The following is a 17,781-nucleotide window of genomic DNA, read 5'->3' as shown; positions in this document are numbered from 1 at the left end:
TACGAAGTTCCACATTTTTGTAGATAAGAGCTTGAAACTTCTACAGTAGGGTTCTCTGATACGCTGAATGCGTGATTTTCGTTAATATCGTATGACTTTTAGGGGATGTTTCCCCCTATTTTCCAAAACGAGGAAAATTTTCTCAGGCTCGTAACTTTGGATGAGTAAGACTAAATTCGATGAAACTTATATATTTAAAATCAGCATAAAAATCCAATTCTTTTGATATATCTATTGGTATCAAAATTCCGTTTTTTAGAGTTTCGTTTACTATTGAGCCGGGTCGCTCCTTACTACAGTTCGTTACCACGAACTGTTTGATTGTAAAAAGAAAAACGACGGCTCGAGTGGCTGAGCCATTGTCTAAGACGTTCAGACCACCTATGCATGTCAAAGTCTGCTATTAAAGAACAGCCGCTAAAATACTGGAAACGTCCCCCAATGGAAGCCAGAAGAGAGATTGGTGGTCAATAATAAAAAATGATGTTGGCTTCGGTTGGCTCTGGGACAGTGATTAGCTGTACCATGTCGAAACTCTTGCTCTTGACCATGCCTTATGGATGACTTCTGCTAGTGAAATTACTGATGCCGGAAGAGGTGGAGCAGCGTCTAGTTCCCGTCAAGAGCAAAGTACGTAAATCTGAACTTTTTTCTGTTGCTGCTAAAACTTAAAGGTAGCAGAAGATCTGGGGCATCATTTATTTAAAAATACCGCTTATACATAATACTATTATACATAGTTTTCAATGTCCGTCTATAGAAAAATAAAATGAATAGATTAAGTAATAATATTAAAAAACAAATATGTACTTAGTCCTAGACTGATAAACACAAGCACATAAACACACACCATCAATCTGATTGACACCATCTACAAACCAAAATAAACATACAAAATAAAACATACATGATTTGTACAGTGTGATTTCAAACCTGAAGCATCACCAGTTTAGTAACTAATATCATAAGGATATTTACTGAAGGAAATCCAGCTCTTGTGTAAAGGGGGAAGGATGGACGCCAATAAGAATGAAGACTACATACGAAAAAAAAAACAGAAAAAAAGGAGATAAAAAAAGAACGAAAACACACAAATCTCCAAGGAGGCTGAAACACTCAAGTATTTCCATAGGCCGGATAGGCTTATAGTGGCTTCTAACAGACCGTTTTCATTTACTTTGAAGAGTTCTTTTTTTTTTAACCGTATGTTTATATTGGAGCGTTTTAGAAACTCCTCTGACCAAGTCAATAAAACAAGAAGTAGAACAAATTCAATTCTAATTTGACCTGGATGAATCAATCACCTGACAGAAAAAAATGTCACAATTTCTTTGGTCGCTGTCACACCTATCGTTGCTGTCATGCCTAACAGTCGCATCTGACATTTTCACACTTGTGATATAATCGCCCAAACCCATCCACTAAGCTGTTTTCTAATGAAGGATTAGCAGAGAAATCTATGTTCATTCACACTTTTGATAATCCTAGTCTACCCTGTCCTGTTGATTATCTCTTCAAGCAGAGCTCAGCAAGAGTTTTGACGATTATCGCATAATTACAAAAATACCAGATACGAAATTTAGGCGTGAGACTGATACTTTTGTGCCTAAGCTTTTAGAATGTTCTTTAGAACGTTCTAATCGTTTATAATCTTAGAACGTTATAAGCTTTTATAATTAGCTTAGTCAAGTTGACTTCTGATCATTTAACGTTAGGCTATAATATTTCTTTTAATAATTTTGTTGTGTTTTTATTTTACCCACGATCTTAGTGAGTACTCTTTTTGACCCCCTAAAGTTAAGAATCAATCAAAGACTTTAACGCTAAATATTGTTAGAATGTAAAAAGTGGGTTTTGGTTTAGTCTACTTTTGAATCTGTGGATCTACTTTGAATCTGCTCCTATGTATTCCACAAGAAACAAAGAATTGAGATGAATTGAAACACCTAAAAATTACAAGTATCTAGCTTCTTAATACACAGTGCTATGCGATAAGTACCGGTATAAAATTTAACGTTGAATATCAAAAGCATTTTCCTTAGTATATATTTAAAACACTAGCAATCATGGATTAACAAAGACTGAGAAATATATGGAAAACGAAACAAAATTACTTTTTATGATACACCGGGAAAGATAAAATCACTGACACATTTTTGGGGCTACACCAAACAGTTTTTTCGAGGGTGATAACACCGATGTAATAAGAAATATTCTTTGAGATGTCTTACAGATTTTTTGTCTTAGTTTGGGCGGAGAAAGGGGGGAGGGGAGCAAAAAAGGTTACTTTTTCGGGATTGAGTCAACAAACATTTTTTTTAAGTTTTTTTTTTCTAAGGCTTAATAGGCAATAGTGGTTAGCCTACTAAGATTGCGACGAAGGTCAGCAACTTAGAATTGAGTCTCTTATTCTTAGTTATAAGTGGTAACTAGGCAAGACGTATATACAGAGCTAGGTAGATTAGATCTGGCGTCGCTCCATAAACAATAAGGAGATTTTTAGATCGCTTCAGTAATTGCTGAGACATTTGTGTTGTGACCTGGTAAGACATAGCAAAGTGGATTAGATGACATCAAATGACATCATGTATATACAATTCCAAAATGATGTCATTTCACTTGTTCAAACAATTTTAAGTCCAATCAGCAATTGCTGGGATATTCCGGTCAACACGCGAATTTGAACTTTGAAAAAAAAAAGACTTAAGCCTACTGTCCATTATCACAAGGCAATTATTTTACATTTTTATAAACACTATTATAAAGAAAATTATCAATGATAGGAGTGCACAAGGAAAGTCAGAGATAAAAAAATATAATTAAGTTTAGACTTCAAGGATTAAAGGTATTATAAATGTTTTAAGCCTCGTAAAGCAGGCGTTGATAATGTGGATAGACTTCCGAGGTTGGAACGTGTAGGCCGAAGTCGAGAGCAACAAGGACCGCAAACTCGCAGGCAATCAGCTCTTTCCGGTTTAAACGAAAAACGGTTTCAATCCTCTGAAATATCAAAATGATCAAATGAGTTAAATCTAGTAAAGGGAAACTTTCCGAAAGCAGGCGAGAAAAAATATCAACATTGCATTTTAAGAAGTATAAGGCAAATTAATGAGAAGAAGAATAGTTTTTGATTAGTACAGGACCATGTGACTAGACAACAAACAGTCATAATTTGGAAAATTAAAGCTCATAACAGACATTAACGAAACAAATAGACTGAGTACATCTCAAACTGCCAATACTAACCATAGATTTGTAACCAACAAATTCAGAAACATTTAAGCATTAACGGAAATCAAACACCATGTGTGAGATACCAACTTAATACATTCTAGTCTTGGATTTATGTATTGCAATACTTCCCTTAAATTTGTATTCAGCAAGCTATGGAACTCATAAATACCCATTTGATGGAAATCGAACAGTGTGGCGTAAACATATACGAGTACTTAGCGCATTTTAATTTAGAAATTACGAGTCATACAGCAATATAAATAATATTCAATTTTAAGCATTAATTTATTTAGGGACATTCCTTAAACAAGCACTAACTGATTACAAGTCAAAACTGCTACAATGTATGTATATGAGCGAAACGTTGGGAGGGAGGGGCATTGGAGGGGGTATAAATTCAAACGTCTGCCCTCCTATCATACAGGGTTGGAAATCCTTGCATGACTCAGATTTTAGAAAGATGTGACATGAGCACCATTTGTGAAATATGTAGGCCACTTGACGTGATTTGATTCTTTATAAACAAGATCTTTATAGAAATCTTAATAAACAAAAATTACCAGAAATGAGACACAATGCAGAATATAAATCCTTGTATGACTCAAATTTTAGAAAGATGTGACGTGAGCACCATTTGTGAAATATGTAGACCACTTGTGGCGATTTGATTCTTTATCAACAAGATCTTTATGGAAATCTTAATAAAAAAAATTACCGAAAATGAAACACAATATAGAATATGTAATTCAACTGTTTTGATTTGAGACCGTCGTACTGCGGTCTCAAATACTTTGTGATCTTTAAGAATTTAATCATTAATGATCATCCCCTCAATCATCATGCCTCAACCTGTTTAGAGCCAACTTAAATAGATCAAAATAATGTCAATTACTTCCCTCTTCCGCTTATTTAACAAAATTTGCGGCAATTATCTGTTTTATCAGAGGGACCTAATTTTCTCTTTAGTTAACGATTGATAATGCTTCTACATTTTTAAGTAGTGCTTTGTATTTGTACAGCTATTTGATTGATATTGGGAAAATGAACCAAAGATTCTTTAATAAAAGCTTTTAGTTTTACTTCTCCAACTGTGACCTATTGTCTACTGGACTTACGACCCCCCCCCCCGCACTCTGGGGAACCATTATCCTAAATCATACCTAAATGACCATAGGTCAAAAATGTTGAAGAACCAGGACCAAATCATAAACAAATGATCAGAGGTCGAAATAGGTTCAGTTTGTGTACATGTGAGAAGCTCATGGGGTTAACAGTAATGAGTTCACTGAAATATGCACCTGGAGAGCTTCGATTTTGGACTCTGAACTGTAATTTGAATCTGATTTGATTTTGCATCTCAACTGCAATCAACCATTCAAGAAACACTTTTCAACCATTCAAGAAACACTTTTCTGTTTTGAATTAGTTTTGACGGAAAAACTGGGGATGGGGAGAAATGAAGGAGAATCGGGCCCAAGGGCCTCGCTTTGGGCCCTTCATTTTTTACAGATTGAAAACCCTACTAAAACTCAAACATTGAAAAAGATGTAACATTTCGATTTGTTAAAAAAAAAAATGTTCCCTAAAATTAATTTAGGGGACATGAGTCCAACGACACTACTTCGGAGCCTAAAGTCATACAAATTGAAAACTCTAGTATTGGCTCAAGTTACAGCAAGGTCTAACAAGTTCACCTTAAAAATGGCGGAGGAAGCATCACTTAGGGTCCTTTAAACTGAGTTTGCTTAAATTTTTAGTACCCTATAGATATTATAAATATGGCGAGTAAGTTTATTTAAGCTAGATTTGCACGTAGACCTTGCGTAATTGGTCATTCAATAATTTTTGTTCGTTTTAAGTTTCAACTTTACTCTTTACTACCTTAAGAAAAACTATCTTTTAAATTAATTCATCGCGTTATTGATCCTAATAATTTTATCTAACCAGATGAAGTTAAATACTAAAGATAGACGCAAAAAGAAAACATTATAAATCATAAATAGCGTCATCTTTATTCCACAAAACTTGTTTATTTATCAGCAGATTTTCAAGATTATGGTCAGGTGAGAATTATTGAAGAGAAAATTGGAGGGTTTACTATTCATCAAACAGTTCCTGGTAAAGAACTGTAAATAAGGAGCGACTCGGCCAAATAGTAATCGAAACTCTAAAAAACGGAATCTCGATAACAATAGATAGATAAAAGGAATTAGATTTATGTGCTGATTCCTAATATAATACATTAAGTTTAATATTACCCATCAAAAGCAACGAACCTGAGAAAATTTGCCTGGTTTTCAAAAAAGGAGAGAGTCCCCCTCCCCCCCAAAAAAATCAATCGAGATTCATAAAAACCATACTATCAGATTCAGCATAGTAAAGAACCCTAATGTAGAGGTTGCAAGCCCTATCTATAACATAGTATTTGGTAATTTTTGGCCGAAGAAAGATCACGGATGTGTGTTCATTTGTTTTTGTTTTTTCCCAAGGGCGATCGGATCAAACCAATGACCCAAGAAGATCGGTAAAAAGCTCATTTGAACCGAAAAAAAAGTTTTGGGGACCTTTTAAAATTACTAAAAAAAAACTGTAAGGCATCCAGCCCTTTCCAAGCTCATTTTTTCCACACAGACATATGATCAAAATTTAAGACAGCTACTTGATTCAGCATAGTTGAGAGGTCCAATAATTATACTTTTGGTTATGATGTGACCCTCCATAGTCCCTCGGGAAAGGGCTGTGAGTTACACAATTTGCCCATATTGTTCAAATATATAATATTTGTTATTGGGAAATATTCGAAAAATTTTCGGGGGGGAAGGGGGAAGGATTTTCCGCAGGAAGAAATTACTTGGGAGAGAACAGTATCTGGGGGAATCTTCCAGAAGAAATATTACGATAAGGGTAGGGATGGGCATTTCCTGGCATGATTTAAAAAACGGTCAGAAAGTAAATAGAAACAAAGCAAGTTTCTTCAGCTGAAAGCAAGAAGAAACATTAAAACTTAAAACGAACAGAAATTATTCAGTATATGAGGGGGGATGCTGCCCTTCCTCAACCCTGAATCTTGATTTTTGTTCTTATTTTTTCGAAAAGACTACTGAAAAGAAAGCGACGTTGATTTTGAACAAGAAGATTCTTTTTTTTTTTTTTTTTTTTTTTTTTTTTTTTTTTTTTTTAAAGGTCTCAGTCTCGAAATCATTCGGTCTGTAAATTAAATGGATCTTCCATTCTATTAGATAAAATATAAGAGCCAAAAACAATATTACGTAACTGTTACACAGAAAAGGATTTAACGTTATAATATCCTCTTTTGAGATAATATTAAAAATGTTACAAACTTTTATTTTAAAACAAGTTGCACCTGACATGGGAAACAAAAGACTTATCACTAGGACATGATTTTGACCCTCTTCCTTTAACCATGAAGCGATTTTTTAAGTTATTTAAACGTTTACTATGAAAAAATTCGTCCTTTTCGTCAAGAATCCATTTTCAGTACGTAAGACGTTTATGCATCCCAAATCTATTTCCCTAAATTGTAAAAGACAGGGTCATTAACTGGTCGGTAATTAAAAACAGGTATTGATTAGACATGTTTAGCTTAAATAAAGCAAAGAAATACAAAAAAATAGCCCCCTCCTAAAGGACGGAGAGATAGAGGGACTTAAATAAATTCTAAGGCCGCACAGCGAAAACAACAAATGTCAACTAAAACGGGCTATATTTTACTTCCAAAAAAAGAAACGATTTACTTCGACGCTTGACCAATATAATTATTGACAATAGGAAATCAAACTAAGCTAAGTATTCTATTTTAATATTAGTATTTTTTTACACAATATTCGGCTATACCCTAAGGCAAACGAAAAAAAATATATAAAATCCTTTAGACAGAATGAAATAAGCAAGTAGTTGTTTTCTATAGTTTCTTACTATCGCCTTCGCCTTGCCTTACTATCTATCCTTTGTCCTTGCGGACAAGTTTAAATTTTCCTTTTCTCCCGTTTGATATCCAACAATCCAGTTTTAGAACCATCATAGCCCAAAATCCCCAGATTTTGAAAAATATTTTTTTGGGGGAGGGCGTTTTCATGAAAGGTGTCCTTTTTTGGTATTTCTATTGAAAAACTAAAAAAAATAAAAAAAAAATAGCCTCCTAGATTTGAAAAATAATCAACCGCTATAAAAATCCTTTAGAAATATAAAAAATATAAATTATAAAATATAAATATAAAAATTAGAAAAGAACAATAAAATCCTTTAGAAAGAATGAAAAGAGCAAGTAGTTGCTTTCTATAGTTTCTTACTACCGTCCTTGCCTTGACTTACTATCTATCCTTAGTCCTTGCGGACAAGTTTAAATTTTCTTTTCTCCCGTTTGATATCCGACAATCCAGTTTTAGAACCATCATAGCCCAAAATCCCAGATTTTGAATTTTTTTTAGGGGGAGGGCATTTTCATGAAAAATGTCTTTTTTTGGTATTTTTATTGAGAAACTAAAAATAGCCCCCTAGGTTTGAAAAATAAATTAATCGCTATAAAAATCCTTTAGAAATATAAAAAATATAGGAAAAGGAAAAAAATTGAAAAAACGTATAATCCTTTAGAAAGAATGGAAAGAGCAAGTAGTTCCTTCCTATAGTTTCTTACTATGTTCCACCGCTATGAAACACTTACTGTGGTCCATACATAGAATTACTTGTCTTACAAGGTGGCCCAAGAACAAGGGTGCATCCAGGATTTCTGTTCGAGGAAGGGGGAGGGGCTGGAAAAAAAAAACACGTACAAAATTTATTTATATGCCTTTTTATTAAGTTTTTGCGGGCCGGGCAAAATTTCGGTGGGGGAGGAGTCAAAACTGGGAGCCCCCCCCCCCTGGATACGTCCTTGCCCAAAGAAAAGAGGTCCCGCACTCACTTTTCGCTATTTCTCTTCAATTTGGACACTAATTACCCTTATGTCAAATTAAATGTTAGAATCAATGACTCTGAATATAATAAGATGTCAATTGGAGCCTTAAAAAAAAAAAAAAAAAAAAAAAAAAAAAAAAAAAAAAAAAAAAAAAAAAAAAAAAAAAAAAAAAAAAAACAACTACGAGAGAGACTCGTAATAAAAGCTAGGTCAGCCTAAGAAAATTAAAAAAAGACACTTTTGAGGGTTACATCAAAATCTGCTAAGGATAAGGAGAAAGTAGGAAAAATCTTTCATAATTAAACATCTTAGGAACTTCATTTCTAACCTTAAATTTTATAAAAACAACTGCTCTTTGCGAACATGTGTCTTGGCGACCAGTAAATAAAAAGGTCACCTGTAGATACAAAGGCGATATGTAGACGCAAAGTTTGTTTTGAGGCCGGCCTTAAGTTAAAGTGGGGAGGGGGCAACTTCAAAACGGTTTCTTCTTAAGCTGTTGAGCTTTTACATCATTTTTTTATTCTAAAGAAAAACTATCAAGAAGAACAAGTCTCATTGACTCATTTTCAAGAATAAACTCATCCGCGATCCTGAGCTGAGAGATAAATGGATCAAATTAGAGAATATATTTCCGAGAAATGCAAAGGTCCCACAACCCTGATAAGGGCAGAAATAAAAAGACCCTACGCCCCTCTGTATATGCATGTGTATCGACTTTACTTACTTCTATTAATATACTCAGTGTTTCTCCTTTGGCATCATTTAACTTCGCAGACAGCAGCAGGCAAGCACCAGCGCATAATTTTCTGTTTAACTTGTGAATTTTTCCTTGGAGTACCATTTTCTCAAAATACACATACGCTTGAGCTATTGTTAGCAGGTTAATACCTCTTTCTTGCTTCGCAATTTTTCTCACTTCTCGCTTTATACTGGAAGAAATAAACTAAAAATAATATGAAATTTCTAGCACTCGTGCACACAACTCCTCATTTTACACAAGCAGTTTACTTTAAAATGTCGTTTTGAATATTGTCACTCTCAGGCTCTCTGTCGTTTATGCGATCTTTCAGTTTTTGGACACAGAGTACAAAAGTATGATGTGCTAATGTATCTTCTTATTGTTTGACCATAACAATGACACTATGCAGTGCTTATTAGCACTGCATACCCGTCTAAAAGTTAGAGGTACGAGGGGAAAGGAAATTAATGGGGGGGTGGGGATGTCCCACCTTAGTTCTCCAATAATGTAGATGGAAAATCCTTGGGTGACTCCGCTTCAACAATCAGCAAGATGTCAATTTTTCAATTTTACTGACTTCAAATCCCTTGTAGGATTCTGCTTTTAAAAAAGGTTCAGCATGTCCACCTCGATACTAAAGAACTAGTGAAGAGGTGGGTGGTATTTTTGCAAGGGGGAAGGCTCACTTCGGTTTTACAGTCATGCAGATTGAAAAACTTTTTTTATGATCCCGTCCACGCAAGGTGCAACTTGCCTAACGGTGTGCTAAAAGCTGGCGGTGAGAGGGTAGGAGCGACAATAGAAAACTCCTTGCCCACTTTGGTGCTAAAATGGTGGAATCAAAAATCCTTGTGTAGTTCAGTTGTGTCGTTCAAAAATCCTTGAGTTCCAGTTCAAACAATATACAACATATCAATCTTTCTGCTAAAAAGTAAGTCATGTGAGGGGTGGAAGAATTTTGAAGGGTGATACCCTCAGTAATATAGATTAGGAATCCTTGTAAGATTCGACTTCAAATAAGATGCAACAGGTCTGTGCTTCTACAAAGAAAAGAAAATGATTGGAGGGAACATTGGGGATGTCTGAGGGGTCATGGGCCTACTTTATACTTCTTAATAGTACTAACTGAAAACTCTTGTATGATTTCGGTCTTAGACAAGGTCGATCGTTAGTATCTTTTTAATAAAAAGTTGATAATTTGGTGTGGGAGGGGAGGAGGTATTAGAGGCCAAAGACTTATGTGATAGAATATTAAACACAGTTTCACCTGATACACTGTTGGCTATGGCTCAATGACAAGCAAAGACCACCATGTTGAAGACAGGCACCTACCGCTTCCTCGCATTAAACAAAAATTGGCGACATAAGAGGAAAAAAAAAACGAGGCAAAACCAAAGTCTTACACCCGCAACACAGATACACATTTATTGAAAACCTACTCATAAATGTGGTGACGAAAAATCAATAAATAATCCAAATTAGTTAAAGATGTGGATGTCAACGGGATGGAAAGAACCCTAGAGAAGACCATAAGTTACACAGGTTTTTAACTGATTAAAAAAAAAATGAAGAAAAAAAATCTCCTTATCCACCCAACCTATAATTTATTAAAAATCTATAATATTAGGAATCATATTCGTCAAACTTTATTGCAGCTTCGAAAGCAAAACACGTAAATATATCCAATCCTCCTTGGTCGATATGTAATTATTTCTATTTTTTACGGTCTCAGTATTGACGTGTTAGGACAGACAGAGAGAGAGACAGAGACAGAGACAGAGAGAGAGAGAGAGAGAGAGAGAGAGAGAGAGAGAGAGAGAGAGAGAGAGAGAGAGAGAGAGAGAGAGAGAGAGAGAGAGAGAGAGAGAGGAGGAGACAGAGCGGAAAGACCGACCAGCTGATGTCTATCAACAATATTGATTATGGAAATGACCCAAGGCAAATTTTGTCTTGAAAAGAGACTAGTACTATTTTACATCCAAGAGCTCTTTATTCCAGACAATCATCGAGCAAGTTAATTAGCTCTGACTTTCCAGCTTTCTTTACTCCTCCCTTTCCTGAAAGAGTAATCAAGGTTTTGGCATCCTTACACATAAATTGATTTCTGGTTGTCACCCAACTGAGAACCAATCTAAAAAGATCCCGCTATTTGTTTTTTAATTGACTCATCTTTGGCATCTTATAAAACATTGATGCTGCTTAAGCCAAGTTTAAAGGGAGTTTTCGAATAATATTTAAAAGGACAAATAAAGCCCAAGATTAAGAACTATGAAACCACAGCCGTACGTTCGATAGTTAAAAGGAAACCACTATTTTATATGATATAAACGTGTATTCTTTCACCATTATACGCCATGTTCATCTGACGCAGAACTTGGATCCATCTGGATTTAACTTACTATTTTTGAGTCTTTTTTTTATTTTTTTACATCACATGTCGTTTCTAATGATAATAACAAGGTTTAGCATACAATAAGTGGGCAAAGCCAGGGGTATATGCTGAAGACTAAGTTTGTTCAGCTAAAATTTATATTCTCCTAATCCTTCCAGAGAGCAACACTACCATCCAACAGTCAAAAGAGACTTAAAAGAGCCTTTCCGTGACAATGTATGGCTGTTGGCTTCCAGCGTGGAATACTAAAAATAGCCATGTTTGTCGTGGCAATTTTAAGAACTGCAAGGACGCGCAAGTTTAAATTAGCTTTTAACAGTTGTTGACCATTATTGTCGTTTTTCCTCCTTTTTTTTAACTTTATCTTTTCTATGAAAACACAACTTAATCAAGCAGAGACGTGCGCCTTGTCAAACGATAGTCCAAAACCCCTAAAATATGATAATTTAAGAAACTATCGCCAACACCCTTCGAAAAATCAATATTGGCTTTTTAGCAGTATTTATCAACCGAGGAAACTTCCGGATGGTTTAGATAGAAACCTCGCAATCTCCATGAAGGTAACGCTACGACAGTCAGGTTTCAAACAAGCTCTAAAAATTTTTATGTTACCTCTTTTTAATTCTCTAATTAAGTAAACAAAGCACTAGCTTACCCGTCGTGCGCTGCCGTGTTCTCAAAAGAAAGGAAATGCAAGGAAAATACCTCCCATGCGGAAAACTCCACTACAGGAAAATCCCCCACCCCTTCAAGGGAAATTATCACCCGGAAAATCCGCCGTCTGACAATTCCCCATTCGTTGGGAAAACGAGTCCATAAAATACGATAATGCACTGAATCGATAAACACGAAAATAAGTTTTTCTCAAATGTCATGCTTTCCAAAGTAGAATTAATCCCAGAGTGAATAAATTGACAAATTGAGAATAAAGGACAACCTTAATTCTCAATTTGTTTAAATTACTCAATTAACGTATTTTGATTGCACATGCAAAGAGTCGGAAAAGATATGCAAATCAAATTCATTTTAATATACCACCCTCCCCGACAGAATTTCCCATAGAAAACCCTCTCCACATTTAAAATAACGATAGTATTTATTAAATTTAGACACTTATTTGAAAAATTAGATGAAACTGTTGAGCACCAAATTCAGAGAATTTATTGAAAAAAAAGTTATAGTTCCAGAAGGGTGTTAGATAACCGAATTCATAATTAACTAACCAGTTAATTGCATTATCGAGAAAAGGTGAATAATTTGAACGGAAGGGATATTGAATTATTTGCAATGAGGAGCCTCTAATTACAGGCAGCACGAAAGGTATAAAGAGGGGCTTGGAAGAGGGGTGGTGGTGGATTTTATAGCTAAAACCTTCGCAAGAGTGTACTCAACAACGTCCAAAAATTTCTTGGCGATCGATTGAGCAGTGTAGCATTGCATGCAGGACACACAGACAGACAGAGGTACATTTATTTTATATACAAATAAAGATAAGAGCCAGAGAACCCATATTCAGTCCCCCCCCAAAGAAAAATGAACACAAAAAAACGTGTGTCTACCTCTATTGGAATGGTAACCACTGCTGCTACCAGATATTGGCACGGGAATGGTGCTGCACTTTATTGGAAGGGAAAGCCTCGCTGGGGCAAAATATTGCAATGCAATGCCTCGCGGGTACCACCACTGTACCGTAATATACAGAGTATGTTAGTACCCTTATACGGTATACCCTGCTCCAGTGTACCATTTCAAGATAGTAATTTTAATCAGAACACTCGATCATTAAAACAAATCTGCTGCTGTGGCAACACTGGCCGTGGGTGACGCTTAGCCAGGTGAATTCAAAAACATCCCGATTTCCTGCACATGGACTTAATCCACCTCTTTTACTCGTCACTGTTCTGGCTTCATTTAGAGAATGGCCTTGAATTATGTCTTGAATGGTCATTGAATCTAAACCAAACAAGGAAAGTACATATTCTCACCCTCCTTCTAAATGAAAAAAAAGGGTTTCAATAAAAACAGGTAAAAGGGTCCTCTTCGTTTTCGTGCGTGCCTATGTTTTACTATATTTATGTAAACAATATGGATAAAAACATACAATATTTTATTTTGGTTTGCAAGTCTGAAGTGTACAGTTCGCTTATCGTACATCTAAATACCTGCAAAAAAGCGTTGGTCCCAAAGTAAGAATACAGTAAAATGTAAAATTGCAACTTATGAGCTTTTTAAAGAAGGAAACCGAAGTAGATAAATAAAAGAACTTACCTGCGAAGTTTACTTAGTGTAATTTGTACATGAGGAAATTTTTCTCTGAATTTGTCATTCAGCTCCTTCTTTAAGTCAGATGGCTTCACATAATCTATGACAGAAGTCTAGAAAAATGAATCCTATGTAAATTATTTTACTTTTAATCAGTATAAATGTCGCCATTAATAAGCGAAAAAAAGCAAAGAAGGATGAGCGTCCTTGACGCTATAGATAGCATCCAAAGGTAGTTTAAAGCAAAAATCTGGAAAAAAGCTGGCTACTATTAATAAAACTCTTCACATCGTCTGCGCCAGAAGTTTACATTCTATAATTACTAACGACAAAATTTTCCTCCAATTATTCAACTAAAAACTTTGCTTTGAATATATTGCAAAAAAAATTATAACCTCATTTAATTCAAATCTGAGGTTTCATATTTCTTCCTTTCTTGTTGGGGTTATTTATTAGTTCGACCTCATTGCGAATTATTCTAAGATTTATAAAAACTAGCCCCTGATTATGCAATTTAATTTCTATTAATTCTGTTCATTCATAGCAATCATGTCATTACCATTCTTAAACGTTCCAACCTGGGTTAACCAAATCTGTATTCAGCGAATTTCTATTCAAGAGGATTCACACATTACATTGACCGACTTTATTTGAACAATTGTAATTTCGGCAATGTTTATTTTCCAATATGAAAAAACGATTTAGATACGTCTGCAATTTATTTTTCATTAATTAATTTATTAATTTAAATTTATTAATTCTTTTAAGGCTATAATTTGGAAAAAAAACATTTTTCATACCAATGACGCCAAATCCATACGCATCTCTTATCATTCTGTTTCCTTAATAAGTGTTTACAATCCTGCTTAGCACAATGAATAACATGTTTCACATAGTCAAATTTGTCCATATTTTTTATATGTCTGACATCACAAATACTTGGAATATATATAATAAATTTTGCTGAAAATGAGTTTCTGTGCTAAGTATTTTAAAAAGCACATTATTTGTCGGTATAAACGTAGAAAAAGGTTTGCCGAATAAAATAAAATGAATTAAAGCTCATAAAAAGCGAGCAAAGCTCGGTCCCCTTGTACTAGTAGGCAATCCATGTATCTGGCCAAGACCAATCCATCCTTACAATACAATAACTAGACATGTTAATCAAAGCAGCTCAGGTGCTGAAAGTATATGAGCTGCTTAAATCTCTTAAAACATAGTCTGATATTTTTCATTCATGATATTTTGAAGCTTTTTCCGAGCTACTGGTTTAAATAGATATTTTTAGCGAATAGAAATACTAAATTCAATGTTGATTAAATTCGAGTTCATTAATTCGATGTTTAGTCCAACTCAACGACGTCGATCAAATTTTAATAAAAAGTAGGGGATCGGAGAAAATGGACAGGAAGTGTTTCTGTCTGTTTGTCTGCTCAATTTTTGGATGAATAGTGACCAAGCCGGTAGCAAACAGTCGTAACTTTCCTACCTCACCAGCAGCCCGATTTGTAAGTTTATCTTTGAGGTTATACAGTCATTCTTGGCAAAAGTATTTTTATGGACTTAGCTTAAGTTGCAATTAAAAGATAGAGAGTCTTGATGTTTTCATGACGAAAAACCAGAAGAAGTAATAAAATATTTCAAAGAGATTTAAAGCAAAATAGAATAGACAATGTTTTAGTGTGACCTTTTCATTGGCGCAAACAAAGATCTAAAGATTGAAAGCCAGCTACATTTCATGAAAGCGTTAATTAGCACAAACTATAAAAATATCAAGACAATCCGTAGAAAAAAAAAAACTTCCCGATTACTTGGCAAAGATGTTCAATCAGCTAGTCAGATTTTTGTCGATGAAAAAAAAACCCAATTTCTTTCGAAAAAAATGTTACGATACAATCATTACATTAGACTAGTAATAATAATGATAATAAAACAGAGACAGACAGAAAAAGTATCTTAGCCTTTTATATGAGTTTTGTTAGTAGTTAAACGCTGTTATTACAGGTTGGCATGCCAGGTTAACTTAAAGTACATCAAATTAGCTTCAATAGGTCCAAGTCCAACGGCTTAGCTGCAATTTTCCACGGCTCAGTAAAAATGTTTCAACGCCGCCACTGAGCCGATGAATCGCAGCAAAGTGACACAGTGGGTTACACATAAAATGTGTTTTTTAAATACATGAATCATGTGTTTTTTTAATGTGATTCATTTAAATGTGTGAAAAATTGTAAAATCAACTTTTACATGAAAAAAATTAAAAACAATACATGAAAATGTGTTTTTTAAATATATTGATTCATAAAAACATGAATTAAATTAAAAAACAGTTTTTAGGTGACAAATAAAATCGCAGCAAAAGACGGAGGAAATTTGTTAGTTCACACAAAAGTAGCCGCTTTTGCCTGAAATCGCATCAGTGGGAACCCAGAGTTACTTGACATATTCATAAATGCGGTCCTGTCCACCATGTATATTAATATTGTTTTTCTTCACAATAGACTTCAAGGCTAAATCAAAAGTATTTTTAAAATCATTTGGCTAGCTTACTGATTTACCCATGCGGCCTTCAGGAACAAAAAATTGATTTTAGTTGCACTTTTATCATCAGCTGAGGAGATAAATTTGGTTGATAAAACACAAAAAAAATTGGAAAGCTCATTTTCATAATCGAGCATACGCTATTGATGGGCTCTTAGTTTTTGTTTTTTTTTTTATTAGAAAAAAGCTTTTACGAGACTGGATTAACCAAAACAAGTGAAAGCTCCCTCTAAAAAAACAGCTGAAGGTTATTTACGCCTCAGAATAAAATTACTTCAAGGAGAAAACCGGATTCGGAACTACTCCAGAGGGTAAACAACTTCGAGGAAGCTAAGAGGATGAGTAAAGAAAATGTTTCTATCAGTTAAGAGGATTCTTGAATTAGCTGAAGTGACTTGGTTAATTTGATCGAATTAAAAACTTCACACGCAGACACAAATATGCGTCAAAGCTGTAGTAGTTTTAGTTGATAATCTTTAATCTATCCACAGGAACGCAGGTTCTCAAACGCAGTCTCTGTTATTAATTGTCTTACATCCCGGTAGAAAAGAAAAGATATATATTCTTTTCAAATTAAAACATGATTGACTAATAAAGATTTAAAAAGGCATAGATTACTTCGAAGACAACACTGAACACTGCCTTTCCATAACGGAAGTATAACAGTTCAAAATAAGGATGAAACCTTTTAATTGACAGCTACTTTTACTGCTGATGATGAACACGGTATATGTGTTCGAAATATCCAGTTAAAAATTTTATATTTGTTCATTATCGATTAAAAGGTTTCATCCCTATTCTGAACTGTTATACTTTTGTTAAAAAAGCTGAATGTAACTTTTGGAATTTTACTTATACAATTGGACAAAAACTTTACTATTGTTCATAAATATATTGCCTGGGCAAATGTACCCAATAGACATAAAAATGTAAATTAACCTTTCTCTGCGAGGGTCTACAAACGGTCAGGAAAACTCGAGAGTCGGAGTTGTCGAAAGATAGTTGTCGAAGATCAGAGGAAAGTCAGCACAACAGCCAACGCAAAAAGCGCTGACTTGGTTAGGAACGCTATGTCTCTGAGTAGCTTTATGTCCGGCCTCATCGCATGTAACAGGTTATCGTAGAAACTTAGGGGAGGGCATAATTAAGTGGCAAATTAAAAGTTGTAGTACCCTTTTAACAAACAGAAGTAACAGGATAATATGACACTCCTTAAAACAACCCGTGATTCACGAGGCACTTTTCCCTCTAGTTCCACATGGCTATGGGTCAAAATTTCAAGATAGCTGATAAAATCACAACGATTAACATGACCGAAACATGGAACTATGCGGGTGAGATGATAAGTATAGCTATGTCGGTATTGACCATGAAATAATAAAATAGTCCATGCAAAACACGAATTTCGTAAATACGCTTTAGCAGGAAGCTCAATATTTTAGACATTGTTGAAATCAGATCATAAAATAAGAGCATATCTGTATGATTAAAGGTCCAAAGTGGAATTTTTGCGTATGTGCCCCTTCCAACACCAGTCTTCCCCATACCTAGCTTTTTTTTATACATTTTACAAATCATTCAATTCACGATCATTCCGAGATGATTTAGGGAATGTTCCTAATTAGATAGTTTTTATATGAACAAACGTGAGATTGCAGTACTGTCCTAAACCAACACAAACTAAGCACAAATCGCAAA

General features: G+C 34.7%; 1 protein-coding gene across 1 annotated transcript in view; it reads right to left on the bottom strand.

Annotated features, from left to right (window-relative positions):
• Positions 1-685: 685 nt before the first annotated feature.
• LOC136033450 (CDK5 and ABL1 enzyme substrate 1-like) overlaps positions 686-17,781 on the bottom strand; it is a 55,560-nt gene continuing 38,464 nt past the window's right edge. The window contains exons 7-9 of the mRNA XM_065714199.1: positions 13,552-13,658; positions 8,877-9,081; positions 686-3,000 (exon numbers count right to left, since the gene is read on the bottom strand). Coding sequence (XP_065570271.1) covers positions 2,860-3,000; positions 8,877-9,081; positions 13,552-13,658 — 453 coding nt within the window. The 3' untranslated portion in view covers positions 686-2,859. The remainder of the gene's footprint in view (positions 3,001-8,876; positions 9,082-13,551; positions 13,659-17,781) is intronic.

This window comes from Artemia franciscana, chromosome 12 (assembly GCF_032884065.1).
Source record: "Artemia franciscana chromosome 12, ASM3288406v1, whole genome shotgun sequence".
In the NCBI taxonomy this organism is placed as follows: Eukaryota; Metazoa; Arthropoda; class Branchiopoda; order Anostraca; family Artemiidae; genus Artemia; species Artemia franciscana.
This window is presented reverse-complemented; position numbering and strand designations above follow the sequence as displayed.